At 37.5% G+C, this 18,077-nt stretch overlaps 1 protein-coding gene and 1 long non-coding RNA gene across 5 annotated transcripts; one reads left to right on the top strand and one right to left on the bottom strand.

The window, feature by feature from the left end:
- Nucleotides 1-30: 30 nt before the first annotated feature.
- LOC136236188 (uncharacterized) lies at nucleotides 31-12,325 on the top strand. 4 transcript variants are annotated; one of them, XR_010692019.1, is made up of 6 exons: nucleotides 36-101; nucleotides 8,349-8,490; nucleotides 9,216-9,334; nucleotides 9,381-11,208; nucleotides 11,269-11,387; nucleotides 12,055-12,325. It is a non-coding gene; the product is annotated as an uncharacterized lncRNA (long non-coding RNA). The 4 variants fall into 4 exon arrangements; XR_010692018.1 differs by lacking the exon at nucleotides 8,349-8,490 and having other exon boundaries at nucleotides 12,055-12,324; XR_010692020.1 differs by lacking the exon at nucleotides 8,349-8,490 and having other exon boundaries at nucleotides 10,514-11,208; nucleotides 12,055-12,308.
- Nucleotides 10,083-17,506, bottom strand: LOC136236186 (4-hydroxyphenylpyruvate dioxygenase-like). The gene is made up of 4 exons (XM_066026304.1): nucleotides 16,624-17,506; nucleotides 10,659-10,816; nucleotides 10,507-10,604; nucleotides 10,083-10,388 (listed from the first exon to the last, which is right to left on the bottom strand). The coding sequence occupies exons 1-4, from the start codon at nucleotides 17,324-17,326 to the stop codon at nucleotides 10,238-10,240; spliced, it is 1,110 nt and encodes a 369-aa protein (XP_065882376.1). The 5' UTR covers nucleotides 17,327-17,506; the 3' UTR covers nucleotides 10,083-10,237.
- Nucleotides 17,507-18,077: the final 571 nt, after the last annotated feature.

Genomic DNA, 18,077 nt, shown 5'->3' with positions numbered 1-18,077 from the left:
AGAACACACACACAAACAAAACCACAAATTCATACATCTAACAATACAATGAGCGATGGAACAATGGCAGAAATGCTGTGTCTCGAAAAATCCGACAAGAGGTAACTGAAACAGTTGTTCGTATATTGAGTGTATTGTTCATGATGGTTTTTCACTCTTTTGTTGTGTAAAAGCTAACTGAACATGAAAGGTGTAGCTTGTCCCAAACAATGACAAAACTTGAAAACATATATAGTACAGCGGGAAGTAGGACAATGGCTGAATGGACGTGCACGTGGAGGAGAGGAGAGGAGTGAATACAGAGTGGTCAGGGAGGAGAGGCACAGTTTGATGAATGAATGAAACCATTATTTCAGTGGGTGGTGAAAATGGTAGGGGGGGGATATGGGCCATTCATCTCTCAGTTCTAAACCATCTGTATGCACAACATTTGTAACTACACACATATCGCATTACTCAGTGCAACCCAAAACATTGCTACAAGTTTTTATTTAGTGTAATTTTTGCTGACTGGCTGACTAGCTAACTTAGGGATTAGTCTCGTACGCAGACCCTATTTCCTTAGGGGTTGTGCTTATTGATTAGAGATTATAAGTGCCCGCCTCGGAAAGGATCTGGTCATCTGCCCATACCATTGTTTGTTCTGAAAAATTGACAACTTTTGTTGCATATGTTAATTGATGTTAACAGACTTCTAAGAAGCCTTTTGTGGCATGAGGCACAGAACGCATTCTGCACTTTTCGACTTTGCAGTATTAACACTCGTGCAAGGCTCCTCTGACCGCTTAGAAGTCCGTTACCATCAATTAACACACAACAAAAGTTGTTGATTTTTCAGAACAAAAATGGTATGGACAGACGACCAGATCCTTTCCAAGGGGGCACTTATAATCTCTAATCGATAAGCGCCACCCCCGAGGAAATAGGGTCTGGATACGAGACTACTTAGAATGTCAAACAGATTTTTAAAAGTGTGACAAATGCATGTTTTAATCACAGCATCTTGTAGAGCATGTAAAACACTTCAGATTGATATATAGATTACTTTTGTAATAGCCAGTAATTGTTAAATGAACACTAAATGGCACAAAACGAAAAACAAGTGACTCGTGGGTGATTATATTGTCAATTGTGTAGCATTGCCAGGAACTACTATAGGCGTTTAGGTTGCATCTTGCACTGACTGAACCATGTGTGATTTATTGTGCCACTTTTTAATTGAAATTTACAGAAGAAATTCCATAAGTTTTGTGGGGTTTTGACATCCTACTGTATACAGGACTTACTAATGCCTTCAGACGAGAAGGCTAGGGCTACAGGCTTGATTTTTTCACATGCCACTTTAGCTCAACAGGTGCATTTTGGCATACTGCAGTACATACAATGCATGCATCATTGGCTTATACCTTTGTCCTACTCATTCCATTTCTTTTTGCTGACAGCACAATGTGTCAATTTGCAGTAGCATGTTTAATCTGGCTTCCCTGAGGCTTTGTTGATTAGTCATCATGGTTATTTTGAACCATGACAGAAGTGATTGGATTAATTGCAGAAGCGCTGCTCATATTTGTAACGCTGTGTAACGGGCTGAACATAGCTGAAAACAAAGTGTTATGGCCTCTTCACTTCTCAGTAATTGATGCACAGGGTGCATGTTCAGACACAAAATTAATTTTATGGCATGTCTAGTGCCATTCTTTCTTTTGATGCGGTATTCATAGAATCATTAGTGATAATTATTTTACAAACAATTAAACTTAAGTACAAGGAAAATTAAGAATTATAAGTTTGACTGATTAGGGATCAAGATATAAAGATTAGTGAAAGAAGGACCTGTAAATATACAATTGGACATTCTATAGCAAGGGATTAGATGTCCACTACTATATCTACAGGTACATGTGACCTCTACTTTTTATTTCTTTTATCCCTAATCAAACTTGCGTATAATTCCTAAATTTTATGTAGATAGAAAGCTGAAAAGCTGTCTAACTATCTATAATGCCTCCGGTGTCCAACAATTTTCTTGCCAGCTGACGCATATATCAAAGTGGGTTTTGCACCAAATGAAGTGATCATCATCTTAAAAATAACTAGCTTTTAAATGAAGCTTCTAACAGTCATCATTCATTGAGATGAATACAAAAGTGTAGATCAAAATTTGCTTGGATTCTTTCATAAAATGCATGCCATTTATGACCACAGGACAAGCTATGAAAGCAGTAAAATTTATGACCACAGGACAATCATTATGTTTAGTAAATTATGATAAAGAAAAGCATGTAACAAGCATGGTAAGTCAATTGATAGCATTTTCATTTGTAATTGTTGGATTCAGTAACATTTTAAACACTAAGAACTGGCCAGGCTTTACATGTGAACACTTTGTCAAGTATCAAGGTCTGTCCTTTTCATATATAAGTAGTAATGAAGTTTGTGTAACCTGCATGGCAGGGGAGGTACCATTGCTAGTATATAAACTCATCTGCTACTATATACTTTTGTTTCTAGACCCTCACCGGGGCTGCTGTTGTCGCTGTCAGTCACACATCGTCATCTGTACCTATATACATACTAAGTGGCTCCAACAATTATTGAGCAGATTTGTGTTCAACTCAGTTAGCTCTTGTAGTTGCTCTTAATATCTTAATACTTCCAATCTTTCTGCAAAGCCCAGTGATTAGATAAGGTTTAACAATGAAGTGTTGATAATAGGAACAATGGGTGAGGACAGTGCACGGAGTGGAGTAAATAGTGGGGAGCCAACTAAAGTAATCTAAAGAATGCAACTAACGTGTTATTTTGGGAGTCTAAGGGCATGCCTCCAGGAAGATTTTAAAAGCTCTGGGATAGAGTTTTCACTGTATTGTTACAGATAGCTAAGTACAGTAGCTAGTTTTAAAGAGGTATAGAATGTGACTGTTTGATTGGAGTGGTTGACTGTTTCTTTTAGAGTATATCAATCTTCAGCATACTTGCATTTAGGCCTGTGTGATATTTGAAAATGTTCGATTATCGTGGTTAGAAATATTATCGTGATAACACTAATTCATAAACATTAATGACGATAATGCTCACGTGACTATTAACGCACGTGTTCACTGACAAATGGCTGTTGACGTGTATATCGATGAAACCCTAGAGGATGACGATTGCATGCCGATGATGAGTATTTGCCACTAGAGAAAGCAAAAGGCCCTGTGTGGGAACACTTTGGGTTCAAGGTGAAAGACGGTCAATTTGTGGAGAAGGACAAGCAGAAAAGAACGAAAATGTATTGTACGCTTTGTAAGAATCCTCTGTCCTACAAAGGGAACACAATGGATTTGATGGTTCATTTGCATTATCACCACAAAAGCGGAGTTCGAAGAAGTTAGAAAGAAGATAGAAGCACAGGAGAAAGAAAAGGCAACAACAAGTTCTGGCATGCCTGGAGTGCCACCACAACTTGGTCAGCACACTATCAAACATTCTTGCCAGCGCTATTCCAAGAAGTTCTGTTAATTGGAAAGCCTGCATGACATTTTCGATTTGCTACTGTATCACGAAGGACATACTACAGTCAATGATAGTGGATTCCGATACATGTTAAGCAAGTTTGAACCAAAATACACGCCACCTGATAGGACTACTTTTGCTAGGAATTACATTCCAGCTATATATGAGCATGAAAAGACGAAGGTTAGTAGTGCACTATTATCAGATGTGCAGTCATTCGCAATAACCACTGATGGATGGACATCAAGGTCTAACTGCAGTTATGTTAGCCTTACTGTGCACTATCATACAGTACGATAGTACTGTATAGTAGGGACCACAAAGGTGTAGGCGTGGCCCACGAAAAACCTCACCCAAAAACCAGCCTCAATTTTACCTTACGACGATGAGGCAGTATTGATTAGGTAAAACTGAGCCCAAGCAAGCTTTCAGATCAACGCGAAACACTTTCAACAAGTTGCTACAGAATTTTTTTTAAAACTTATTTAACGGAATTTTCTAGTGATTGTCTGACTGACTGAGTAACTGACTGATGCCTTCAGACAAACGTAACTTGATAACAGCTGAGGCTACAGGCTTGATTTTTTCACTGTTCGATGTTGCTTTGGCCCAAGAGGTGCCTTTTGGCATACCGTAGTACATATAATCCATTCTTCATGGACTTACCATTGTTCTCCTTTGTGTCCCATTCATCTTTGCTTACAGCAAAAAGTGTCGATTTGGTGGTAGCACATGATGGCTTCTCTTCAGAACGGAATTCGTCCATATTTTTCATAGTGGCTACTTTGATTGCAGAGGTGCTTTTCGAACAGTTCTTGATTCGTACTGCTGTGTAGCAGGTTGAAAATAGCTGACAATGAAGCGTAATGGATATTTTCAGATGATAATTGATATAACTGGGGCACATGGCACCATTTCTTTCTTTTGATACAGTATGCGTGGGTTCACCAGTCATAATAATTATTACTTATAAAAGAAGTTACCAAAAAAGTACACAAAAGATTTGGAATTTTCAGGGACCATAGCACATCGAAAAAAGTATTGAAGCGAGCTGGAGTAGTGCATGATATTAAATCACAGTAAAACAATAAGAAGTGTTTATATCCGTACTGTGCATTCCCATTATGGTATCTTGAGCAGTTCTTATTGTTTTAATATCATGCACTACTCCAGCTTGTTTCAGTACTTCTTATCGATGTGCTATGGTCCCTACTCTATAGTCAAATTCTTTGAGTACTTGTGTAAACAAGGATTGGGAGATGAGCTGCCACTTGCTGGAACTGCTGAAATAATGACTGGCGACACAACTTCCAACTTAGCAGCAGGTTTGAAGGATGCACTTGAATGATGGAAGGTACCGTTAGGGAAGCTATCTGCTGCTGTCACTGATAATGCCAGAAATATTTGTCTTGCACTATGTTGAGCACATTGGTTGTTTTGCCCACACCATTCAGTTGGTGTCCAGAAGGCAATGGACTTGCCAGAGATGTCAAAGGCTATAGGTTGAGCCAATAGGTTGGTGAGTCACTTTAACCATTCATGCAAATCAAGCTATGTTCTGCGTAGTAAGCAACGAGACCTGAAGCATAATGAACAGTGGCCTTTTCATTTAACTAACCAAATCATTACTTCCTTCACTTTTCTGGAGGATGATATTGCTAACCACAACTTGCAGTTCCCATTGACTCCTGTACAAAAATACATTTTTTTAAAAAGCTGAAACTGTTTTCATACTATCCCAAGTTTTTTTAGATGTTAGATGTGGTCTTCCTCTCTCAGAAAGCTTTGTCTCATTGCATTTCAACAATCCATCTTCGAGTTACAGAAGTTGTATAAACGGCTGTTCATGTCCTTAATCGCTTTGTGTTTAGCACTATAGTTAACGAAGCCACTGGTAATAATTCTAGTGCTAATGATAGTTTACCACTGTTCTCACCACTAGCAGCCATTCAAGCCAAGCTAAGAATGGCAACCAAGGGGTCCTTCACTCTAAATCTCATCGACAAAATTTCAAAAATTAAAACTCTGAGGATGCAAATTTCAACATGTTTCAAAATAAATTTCCACCTTTCCAAATCATTTCCGTACATTTCTGACCTTTCGACTCCTGTCAAAGCAGCAAACAAAGCGGTTTTGTTGGTTTGGGAACTAGGGTTGAATGGTTTGCCAGTAGAAATGCCTCAAACAGTTTTGATAGTTCCACAGACAGTACCCTGTGTGCTCGCTGGATCATCACGGGTGTGTGGTTTTGAACTGTATCATGCTGAACAAGCTTGCTGGCACTTGAACTAACCAAAAAAACTTTAGAAATGATTCACCTAGAGTACAATTATGTGCCTAGCTAGTTAATGGGTGATTCATGGCTCAGCTATTATACCACTGAACTGTTGTTTGAAGTTGGAAATTTCAAGTTAAATTTCCACATTTCCGTCAATTTTTGATTAAATTTCCACATTTCTGAAATAAATTTCTACATTTCCAGCCACTGTCGACTATATTTCTGGAAGTGAAGAACCCCTCAATGACAACAACAGAAAATAGTGGTCTTATAGCGACTGAGATACCTTATACTGTTCCCAAATTTTGATGGTAGTTATTGTATAGAGAAACCAGCAAACTAGAGAGACTAAAGAAGGTAAAAATAGCTGGCAGCCACTCTAGGAATTCACACACTGCTGGGAATTTATCTGACGCAATATATAGTTCTTGGATAGCTTGTGAGTGCCATGCTGTTGATCTAGGCTACATCGCTGGGCTACCTGCATATAGTACTCTCCTTTCATGCTGTTTCAGTGAATGATATAGGACTGGCATTAGTCTAGCATGGCAGTAAAGTTGAGATGGCTTCAACTTGATAATCTCACTAATTACTCGCGAATTAGCACTGCAAGTAACAATCCACTACTCGCCAACGCTTACCCATTCATATGAAATTGTTTGCGATATGTATGGCAGCTGCACTGGTATAAACACTGCCAATATCAATAGTAATGTATTAGTCATTGAAGGCAACATCGCACTCCAGAAGCCACAGCATAGACCAATTTTGTCGTCACAATTTAACCACAACATTCCACTGCCTTAAACGAAAAAGCCTACTTGATTCAGAGCATTCCAGTGAGATGGGACTCTGCCTATTTTATGGTAGAAAGAATTTTGAAACAGCAGCAGCCTCTTTTTGCAGTACTGATTGAAATACACAAGTCTGATTTGATGCCCAGTGATGTTGAAATCATAGCAATGGAAGCTTTTATCTCTGTCATGAAGCCCATAGTTCATATCACAGAAGTGATTTGCAGGGAGAAATGGGTAACCTCTCTGGGGTTCGGCCACTGATGTACAAGCTTACCGTTAAGCACCTTGTAGAGACACCGTCTGACAGCAGATTGACGAAGCAAATGAAAAGGGTATTGTTGACTGATCTTCAAAGTAGATACACAGATTTATCTGTTGGGAAAATTTTACACAAGGCTTGCTTTTTGATCCTAGATTTAAAGCTTTTTGTCAGAAAGAAATCAAACAGAGTGTTTTGCTAGCGATCGAAGAGCAAGCAACAGTTATTGCAAACCCAGATACTACTGAGGAAGATTGGATCAGAAGAGCCTGCCCCCAAAAAGAAGAAGAGTAAGTTTATGTCATTGTTAGAGGATGTGTGGGAGCCAGAAATGAGACCTATTCCTGAAGAAGGGAGTAAAGAAATACTTGTGCATTTACAGCAAAAGCCACTGTTGTGGTGGAAGCAACATTCTAGTCAATTTTCCTGTCTTGTCAAAACTTGCATGCAAGTATCTCTGTATCCCAGCAACTTCAGTTTCAAGTGAAAGGGCTTTTAGTGCTGTTGGTCATGTGATCAACTCCAAACAATCCTGTTTACTTCCAGAGCATGCAAACATGCTTGTGTTTTTGGCCCAAAACCTGAAATAAGTTTCATTATTCAGTACTTACTATCAAGTCTCAAATTCAGTATACATGATTAAAGCTTTGTACATTGTACATAGTACAGTTGTGTGTATCACTATGGATGTGTATTGTGTACAATATGTTTCAATATGATAAATGAAATATGAAAATAGCACCTTTGCTCAGTTTAGCTGCACCTGTGAAAAACTATAGAAATTTAAACATGTGTATTATGCATATACAGTGTTGGGTGCATGGTACAATTGAAGGGACCAGCAGCAAAGGGGGACAAGTGCCATTTGAAAATTTAGGTGACCACATGGTGGGCATTAAACACAATTTTGGGACATAATTGAATTATTGTAATATTTGCTTTGAGACTGCCATAAACTTTTGTTTACTTAGTGGCGACATCATTCACATGGCTGAAACAAGCCATTCTAATTTTTAGAAAATCTAAAATGGCACGTGTTCCCTTCTCCACTGACCTCTTCAATTATTGTAGTACCTATTATCGTGATAATCAGTTTTATTATTGCAATAATGGTTTATCCATTATCGCACAGGCCTACTTGCATTACAATAAGCTATAGTGCTGTGTCTCACAACTCTTTTTTAAACTCGACACGCATGCCTGGTTTACTAAAAATTTGTTTTCTGAAAAATGTGTGAGTGTTTGTTTATATGTATGTGTACTTGTATTTTTGTTTGTTTGTATATTATATTTGTTTGTCTTTCCATACCCACATGAGCAAAATGGCTTATGCTAAAAGCAGTCTGTATGTGAGAAATGAGGGCTGCACAGAATCTGTATAAACTGTCCCAGTAGGTAAACTTTCACTTTGAGGCTGAAAAATGGGTGAAGGGAGTTCCTGAAGACATTTTAAATACCTTTCACAACAGGTATATGGGAACAAAACAACCAATAAATGGCGTATCTGGCTTCGTAGGCTACCAGAATAATGAATTCCTTCAAGGAGGGAAGTGTCCCGTACTTACGCAAAAGAAAATGAAGGGCATCCTCGAGGCTTTCTCTAAACAATTCTCATGAGAAGACGTGATAGACACACCATAAAACAGTTAAGAAGATAGGTATGTGCGTAATTTGTGGTTTAAAATAGTTTGTTTGAGTTATGATTCCTTAGCAATGTAATTACCTAATTGCAAAATAATTCATGAATTACGAATTACACTAAATTACAGTACTTATGAATCTAATTATCTAGCCGGATTAATAATAGTATTAAATTATATACACAGTTGGATAATTGCCTATTTAGCTAGAATGGGATAGTAGTAGCTACATGGGCACCTGGTGTTTAGAAGTAACATAATTATTGTTTAAAGTCTGGGCAATGATTATACAATTGTAGTTTGTACAGTAACACCATAGAAAATATTCATGGTAAAAACAATGTTTTAGTGGTTGGTCTAAGACCACAAAAATATTTTAACTAACCACAAAATTTTGTTACGTTCTAGTACTTGTAACAACACCCCAGCTGCAAAGGTCATTGCGCATTTCTAAAAGCAATTCCATGTTTAAAGGAGTAGCTAACATCATATCACCCAATTAAATTCAGCCTAAATGGCTAGTACTTTGTTGGTTTCCAGTGCTTCATTCCATTCTTGGTTGTCTTAATTCCCAAGTTTTTCCTAATCTTTTGCCAAGCCTGTTCTTTGTGCTGTTCCACCAGCATTGGAGCATTGCCATCAATTTTACAGTGACAGCAACCCGGTAAAACTTTTTTTCTCAAAAATAGGGTTATTTTGTTTATATTTGAGTTGATATTCACTTTTTGAACAATGATACATAGGCGAAGACAACCGGCAAATGGCTGTTGATGGTTTTTCAGACATGTGGCATGATTCAATCGTGTGCATATGTGCAACACTGGATTTGTGATGATAAAACTCAAAGAAACCAGCTATGAAGGTGACGGTTCAGTAAGGAGACGATAAATTGTAACACTTCTGTTTAGATAGTTTATATGTGGCCATCTGTTTCTCAAGGCTGCTTTTAGCGTATTTTGCAGTTTTGTTGTCTTATAATTACCTTGTGGTTTTATTTACATAACCTAGTCAAGATTGCTAGTCCACAGCGTTTACATAGAGGTATAGTAACCAAGTGGTTTAGTGTACTTATTAAGCATGATTTGACATGCCTTGTAAAGTGCGCCTGGAATTTCAGCCGTGAAAGGGTTTTAAACACATATATTACTGGCACCATGTAGATAGTTTATACCTGCGAGTGGTGCGTGTAGTTATTTCACCTTGTACTTTAACTGTTTCATGATCAAATACCCTCCTTTCACTATACTAAAGTATATGGTTGGGTATGACACTGCCTTAAAGTTGTTGCACAGCATAGGTATAGGTTGTGTTGTTGAATTAATGTTGCATAGGACTTCTCACTACAAGTTTAAACTTAAGGTTAATTGTATGACATACATGATAGAGTTGTGGGGCAGGCACCGATGCTACATGCTATAAATTCAGTTGTAGTACAAGTTATACATCATAAAATAATGATGTTACATGTATGGCCTGGCATGACATGGTAGGTAAGCACAATACTACAGTTGTGTTAGCTTAGCTACATGCAGCTCTGCTGTTTACCTTATCTACATGCTCAGTGTGGTACATAGCCGCATGCATGGTGCTGAAGATTAAATACAATAAACTGAAGTTTAATGCTTGGTTCTCATTACATTAACTTTTAGTTAATGTAGAGACTTATATAGCACAGATACCAATACTAGTACAGGTCACCAGTTGTGCTTTACATACAAAAATTTCTGTATAAATTAATAATTATAATTATTGCATAAGAATTTCCCTATTGTCCTGAGGCCTTCTGTAGTTCTAGTGCTTTAAAAAGAGCAGTGATGTTTCCTGCACCAAACCCAGTAGCGCCGCATCGCTGAATGAACTCAATGAAGAATGTGCTCTTTTTAAACAGTGCTGTACTGAACACCTGCATCAGATACCTACAGTAGAAGAGTGACAACATAAAGTATCCCATCATGTGTGTCTGTATGTAGTGTGTGTGTTTGTGTGTGTGTGTATTTATGTAGTGTTAGATGTAGTGTAGTGTGTCTATTCAACCTTTTAGAGCTATCGTCAAACTCACTATCCAGCAATACACCATTTTCCTGCAATGATTTTGTATCACAACTAACTTGATCGACAATGGATTTTTTGTCCTATAACACACATGACAGTTAGGACAACACAACTTACAGCATACTAGTACTTACCAGTAAGGAATAATATTCTAATGGTATCGGGATTGTGGTTAGGCCTTGCTTCTTTAGAGTAGTTACTGTTGATACGACATCTTTGGTATGAAAGGCAACATGTTGTACCCCAGGGCCATTATTGTTATCCAGGAATTCTGAGACCTGGTTTGATACTCCTACAAACAAGGGACATCATTAAAACCACTGCTGACATTATAAACAATGTTAATATGGCAAGCAATTTTGGTTGATAAAAAAAGCTGTGGTACATTTACTGTGTTCTTTGGTGACAACTTTGACCAATCATATTTCCTCATCATTCAAACAACTTATTAGTTTGAAACTACTGTACAGGCAACTGTGACATGTAATGGTATGTAGTGATGACTGACGAGGAGACAAACATGAAAATTGCTACCTTATTGGCAAGTTGAAATTGTGGGCTGTTCGGTTGGTGTAATTAGAGAGGTGATAAAACTGGCATTTGATGAACCAAGACTCCTAGATACATACAGTTTTGTATGCACAATTACAAATACATGTGAACTAGACAATTGGATTATTGTTGGTGAGTAATAAAACTTATATACTAACTCCTCTTGTACATAGGCAATGCACAAAATCATAGGTTTGTCCAATGAGTACAATGATATAACATGAAGGTGTTTGATTGTGCCCCTTGAGCATAGATGGTTGCCATGGCACTTGTGAGAGATTCTGCCGATTTTGTCAAGAACCATGGAAGAGGTAACTAATTTGAGTGTACTGTAAACAGAGCCCTAAAGCTATATGTTAATATATAAACCATGGCTATGAGGTGTATTACACTTCTATAGAACCTCAAATCAGAAGTCGGAAAATTTACTGTTTATAAACCTTGAGCCAAAGGCAAAGGGTTTGTTTACTGTAAATTTGAGGATGAGGGGTGCATATAAGTGCAATACACTGAAGTAGCTATGGTTCACATGATATATGACGCATCATAAACATGGACTACACAAAACACACCATATGCACACAAGCTAACTTAATAAAGGAACTCATCCATAATTTGCCATTGTTTGGCATAGAAGACTTACTCATAGGATTTCTATACAGTACTAGAATATTGTATGATATTTCAGTAAAGCCACATATATTAATTACAAATAAGAACTACTGAATTTATGTGTCTATACTGTAAGAATTGACTTGAACACAAATGTTTGTCTATAATTTATTGGGAAATTTACAGTTGAAAATATTTTCAATCTCAATTTTGACAGGGGAAGGAGGCAGGTCACCTAGACTCCCTAGTACTCACACACTGGTTGTGTTTCATACAACACAGTGTGTTTGCCCTGTGCCTGACCACTTTACAATTGCTTCCTCTGGCCCTGCTTTGTGTCCCATTTCTTTCTCTACTACTGCATAGGTGTTGATTTGCTGGTAGTGTGAGGGGTCTGACACCTTTATTCAAGATGCTACAAATCAACCGGAATCATGATATAAATCAAGAATTGTATTTAAATTACTGTAAATCATAATTCACACAAATCATGATAAATCGTACTAAATCATGTAAATAGCTATAATTGACCATTAAATTTATTTATTTATATATTAAGGCTTTACAGCACAAGTGCTGAAGGTCTGTAGGACACCTGGTCCTACAGCCTGTTTAAAGTTGAATCATAATTACTTGTATTCTTGTGAAACTCTGTTGGCGTAATTAGTAATTGTATGGTATTTTTGGTAACAAAATAGGGTAATGGAAACAGTGGAAATGAGAACTTGTAAAATGGCTATTAGTGCTCACCTCTTTACAAAGACCATCACCATCTCTATGATAGACCACTCATTATAGTGACCACATCAATTATAGGTTTCAAGAAGTATCCAAGTCAAGTACGTCTCAGCAAGAGTATATAATAGTAAAGAAATTGAAAGGCGTGGTTAATGATTGCATAGAATAACGCAATGAACAATTTTTGAAATATCTGTGTTATCATTAATCACGGAGTAATATGCCATTCGATACTCTAGTATACTCTTGGTCTCAGGTATTATATTACTACAACCACTTTGTGATAGTGAAAAGCTGTGGTGTATTTCATGACTTTTTGAATATGATTTCTTGTCTCATTTACCTTAGTGAACTAATGTATGGTACAATGTAACCAACCTATAGTGCATGAGGCTAACATAATTATGATTTGGTATGGAGATTTTTACTCAACACCTTTATATGTACACCTTATATAGCTTTTTGGGACAAAAGTTTGTACGATAAAGTTGCCTTACTAACAAGGTTAGTTAGCCCTATACCTTTCATGATAATTAGTTATTCTAATAATAATTATTATAATCTTGCATGGCTAGACTGCTTTCTTTGGGCAGAGGAATGGCTTGCACAAGATGTCTGTATACTGAGTGAGAATCCACTAGACCCCCGGCCCTCTCCCCTACAAAATAGCCATATACATTACATAGTAACCCGTACCTTATGATCCATTTTATGGTGTACTTCATTATCTTGTAAATCGAGACCTTATGTTGTGCTACTGCTACGCATCTGTTCATTAAATTGAGGATTTGAGGTCATGAATAATGAGAACTAACTATTGAGGTTGATATAATGGCTATTTTGGACCTACTTCTATAATGAAGAGGTTTTTTATAAAGGTGGTCTTGTAAAGAGGTGCCATTAGTGGCAATTTTATTAAGTTTTGACCATTTTCACTTCAATTTCAGTTTCAAATTTCCACTGTTTCCAAATAACTGAATGTCTATGATCATTATATCTACCAGTTGCACTACAGTACTACAGTAAAACTCAGGACACTGTATGATAAGGTCACCAGTGCAGCAAAGTAACCTGCCTAATACAGCTTCTTGCTTAATTCAGTGAATTGTGGCCCACAGATATGTCCTGATTAGACAGGTTTCACTGTGTTTGTGATCTTCATTGATCTTACACAAAATGACCAGGCAGCACCACAGCTCAGCACAATGCCTAGAGAAAGGATTCTCCTGTTAAGCAAAAAAAAAGATGATGGATGGACATTCAAACAAAGTAATTGAAAGTGCAGTAGCAGACCCAGCACCTACCGGTACATGAATGTAGTTAGCAAATTAAAAGGGCAATGTAGCATGAGTGAAGCTGTTTAACTTTGATGATTTCATAGTTTTTGGGCACATTTTATTTTATATTAGAGAATTGGCTCCATAGATAATACAGAGCACTTGGGAACTGTTTCTCACGAATCTAGTAGTCCTAAGTTATGGGTTAGGATTTGGGGTCAGCTTTATCTACTACAGTTTGGGTTCAGCCTGATATTTAATATAGGCTAGACCATTCAAGCTCAGAAATCTTTTTTTGTTTTATACCACGTTTATTACTAACACACACTAACACTTGATGCTTTACAGTGACCAGCACTGAAGGTCTGACAACAACTTGTACTGCAGCCTTAGAATTACCTAACTTAGTTACAAGGACTCAGACTTAAACAATAACTTATCAGAAGTGTGCCAAAATGTGCCCATGCCATTTTATAAACATTTTCATTTTCTTGCCCATATATTAAAGAAAATTGGATCCCACAGATAGTAGAGGGTGCTATGCATACTCAGCTATATTCTCATGCTTTCAATTCAAGTCAAACACATGTCTTGCACAGTATGGTAGCTAATGGATGTTAATGGACGCTAATGGATGACTTTAATAAATGCTACCTACATTAACAGGTAACAATGGCACAGATTAAGGCATCGCAGAAGTGTTTAGTTCAAAGTTCAAAGAGACACAAAGAAAACAGAAAAAGCCACAAAAGTGCTGAACCTACTCAGACTCTCACCAGGTGACCTTTCGCAGACTCAGTGTGAAGGACTGGCAGCTCTATATAAAATTAGGGCCCCAATTCTGATAATGTAATCAGCTAACAATGAAGAATTAATCTATTGCAATGGACAGCTTGTTGTTCGAGGAACACTTCTAGTTTTGTCCTCAACCGCCTACATGTTGATCAATCAAGCACATGGGTGGCTGGGGACAAGACTGCACGCATTGCCATTGCCATTAAGAACGAATCACAATTTTAACAAATGAATGCTGGTGGTGTTGTACACAAGAAGTTTAATGTATCATTTCACTGTCATTAGTTTTTACGAATGCCACACAGCTAGTAGTCAGCAAATCACGTGACTGTGTTGGTTTAAAATGACACGGTGTAGGCCAGGTCCTATTGATGGCTGCTTGCGTTTAGACACTTAAGGAGGATTAAATGGTTACCTGAATGCATGCACGTGCACACACTAATTTCTGGGGGTTGTGATTATGATTATATTATATTGGAAGAACAGCAAATGTGGAAAGTTGGTCCATGGCTCACGACCACAATCAAAATGGCTACCAGTAATCAGTTGTATGTTGAGTCAGGGTTCCATTAAAATCTACCGAGTTAGAGCAGCTGGAATGTTCACAATTGTCATTGGATGGGCTCAAGGTATGTAAACTACGGTTTACTGAGGTGTGGCAAGACTGCAAGATTAAAGATGATAATAGGCTATAATGTAAGCTATGATTTTATACCATCACATGTTGAACATCAGCAGTATACATATACCCATAGCTAGCAGCTAATATTTATGAATTATTATAATTATTATTAGCAGACCCCACGAGTAGCAGAGGCATAAAGGTAATTTACATGTTGTAATATTAATATTTGAACTCTACAATGAGTTCGGTAAACAATATCAGTTCCATTAACTGGAAATAGAAGTATAAAAGCCCTAAATGGCCCTAATGGAGACCTAAATGGGCTAAATGTTTTTGTGTGCATGCATGCCATGTGCTTTACATAAGGTAGATACTTCCCGACTGCAAAGGTCACTTTTGAGTAATAATATGATAACCACATAATGGTATTTGCTTCATTAATGGATGACAATTCACTTAATGGTGTTAAAAGCATTGCAACAGCACTTCAATGGTGCATTCTATTTCCTTATGTCCATGCAGTAGGGATATACTGTGCTAATAAATGTATACTAATAGATTAATTTTTGTAGTTTGTGCGTACTGCTTAATTTTACACCTATTTTGTACACTGCAGTTGAGTATATGGTATGCATTGTGAACTTGCATGATAGTGATCTAGCTTCTGAGCTAGCTATAGAAAACACAAAACACACGTGGTGTAAACATAGTATAACTAATTTCATTTCACTAAATTGTGACAGTGATGTCTACTCACTAAATCAGAGTATGAATCAATAAATTGTATACTAGATCACAATGAAATCTTAATGCCTTATTTGTAGTCACAAATTATGAAGGAATCAAGGTAAATTTCTGAATCTATATCACTTACTTGGCATACTATATGGCATTGCATGTGCTTGTGCTGACCTACATGATTTCTGTATTGACTACATTGATTGCAAAGGTGTTTCTCTTACTGTTCTTCATTTGTAGCACTCGGTAATCGGGGATCAGCTGAAGACGAAGTAGAATGTCAAATCAGGTTTCAGTAATTGATAGTCCATGCAGGTGCATGTCCACACACAAAAATTAGACAAATGTCTGACAGCATTCTATCCTTTGATGTGGTATGTTCATGCACCATGATTAACGTTGTTACAAAAAAGCTAACAAGTGCATGCATGGGGTAAAAAAAACTAAGAGATTTAAATTCAAGTAAGGATCATAATTGAACTAAAGCTGTAGTAATTAAACAAGGAAGGTCACCTATACCTGCAATAGCTTTACTAGTAGACATTTAATCTGTGTTTCAATCATGGCTACAAGATTGAAGTATAGGAATTAAATGTGCATGCACTAGTATAGATGTAGCAGCCTTCCTTGTCAAGTTCATTACTATAATCCCCATGCACTCAAATTTAATTCCTGCAACTAATATTCCCAGACTTGTACTTGTAGGATTTTAACTGCATGCAACATGCACACATATAGCATCACCTGATGTGTTCAACTTACCAGAGTTTGGCAGGGACTCGACTAATACTATCTTGACATCATTCTCTCCACCAGATCTTACTCCCTTCTCGGAACAACGCCAGTACTCCATTGCTAAAAGTTTCAGTGCACCACCAGGTCCATCACTGAGGTCTACACTCAAATCATCACTATCAGCACCCAGTTTGAACTTTGCAAACCCTAATTTATCTTCATACCACTTCACTATATCGTCTGAAGTGCCTGTTTCACAAGCATAAGCTATGTGGTCTACAAATGAAATTCCACTAGGAGTATCAATACTGTTAGCACACTGTTGGTATCCCGGCAAATAGACACCGTTATAGTCAGTGGTGCTTACTACAGTGTGAGTAACATTAGGAAATGGAGACGCGATAGTGAAGGTATTGACAGTGCCGCCCACATCCGTCAAAGGCTGTGGTTGGTGTATAACCCTAGCTTTAGCTCTGGTTGCTTTGTCGTATGCAGCTTGTAGCTGAGAAACCTTGAAAACCACGTTATTGCAGATGGTGCCTGACTTTTGCAGTATGTCTCTTTCGCTGTCGCACGTTGCTGGTTTCAAAACCAGTATGGCTTTGTTTTGTTTCAAGACGACGTTTTCTCCATTAGTTGCCACAGTAGTGAAGCCCACCTTTTCTCTAAACAACTTTTCGGCGCCTTTCACGTCAGCACAGAGAAATTCCAGACTGTAAAGTTCCGCCATCAAATGCCGAAATTAATTCTTCTTAAATTGAAATTGATTTACGTAGCTAGCTATAGCTATCAACGAGAGCTCGAAAGACACTCAGTACAATATCCTGATGACCGATTCCCTCACGGCTGTCAATACCATGAGTGTAAGACAGCAGATAGTAGCTTGAGCTTATATGCAGTTTAGCAAGTTCAGCGAGACAACACACGCCTCGTGAGACAATAGGTAAATAAGCGAGACAATAGAGCGGAAATATGACATCACAGTGGTTGCATGTATGATGCACATGATAACCTCCTTCGTGTGGGAAAAAATGTTTTTACTATATGATTACGTATTATTAAACTAGCATTTAGCTAGTACAACAGATTATAGCTATACTACATTTTGACAAAATTGTGCTTTGCACTTGGCTTGAATAAAAAGCACAGGCCCTAATATAGGAAAAGCTTTAGATACACCCAGATTTGACCTTTGCATGGTGACCTCACAGCCATTTTCTGGTCGGCTTAATTGGAATCAAGCAAAGTCTAGCTATATAATTATCTATGAATGACATCATACTATCAAATTGCATGCTATGCCAGCCATGCTGAGCTAAAAATTTAATATGCACGTCTTGCTCTAAGAAACTAATTTTTGAAGTCAATATATAGCATGTGTTATTTTAAAGTTACACTTGTTTTTGTAAGCTATATATAGCTACAAGCATGCATGCATTTTAATCCACCATGCACTATCGATATAATAGTAGCAGTAAAGG

This window comes from Dysidea avara, chromosome 10 (genome assembly GCF_963678975.1).
Source record: "Dysidea avara chromosome 10, odDysAvar1.4, whole genome shotgun sequence".
NCBI lineage: Eukaryota > Metazoa > Porifera > Demospongiae > Dictyoceratida > Dysideidae > Dysidea > Dysidea avara.
The sequence above is the reverse complement of the archived record's forward strand: the minus strand, read 5'-3'. Positions and strand labels throughout refer to the sequence as shown.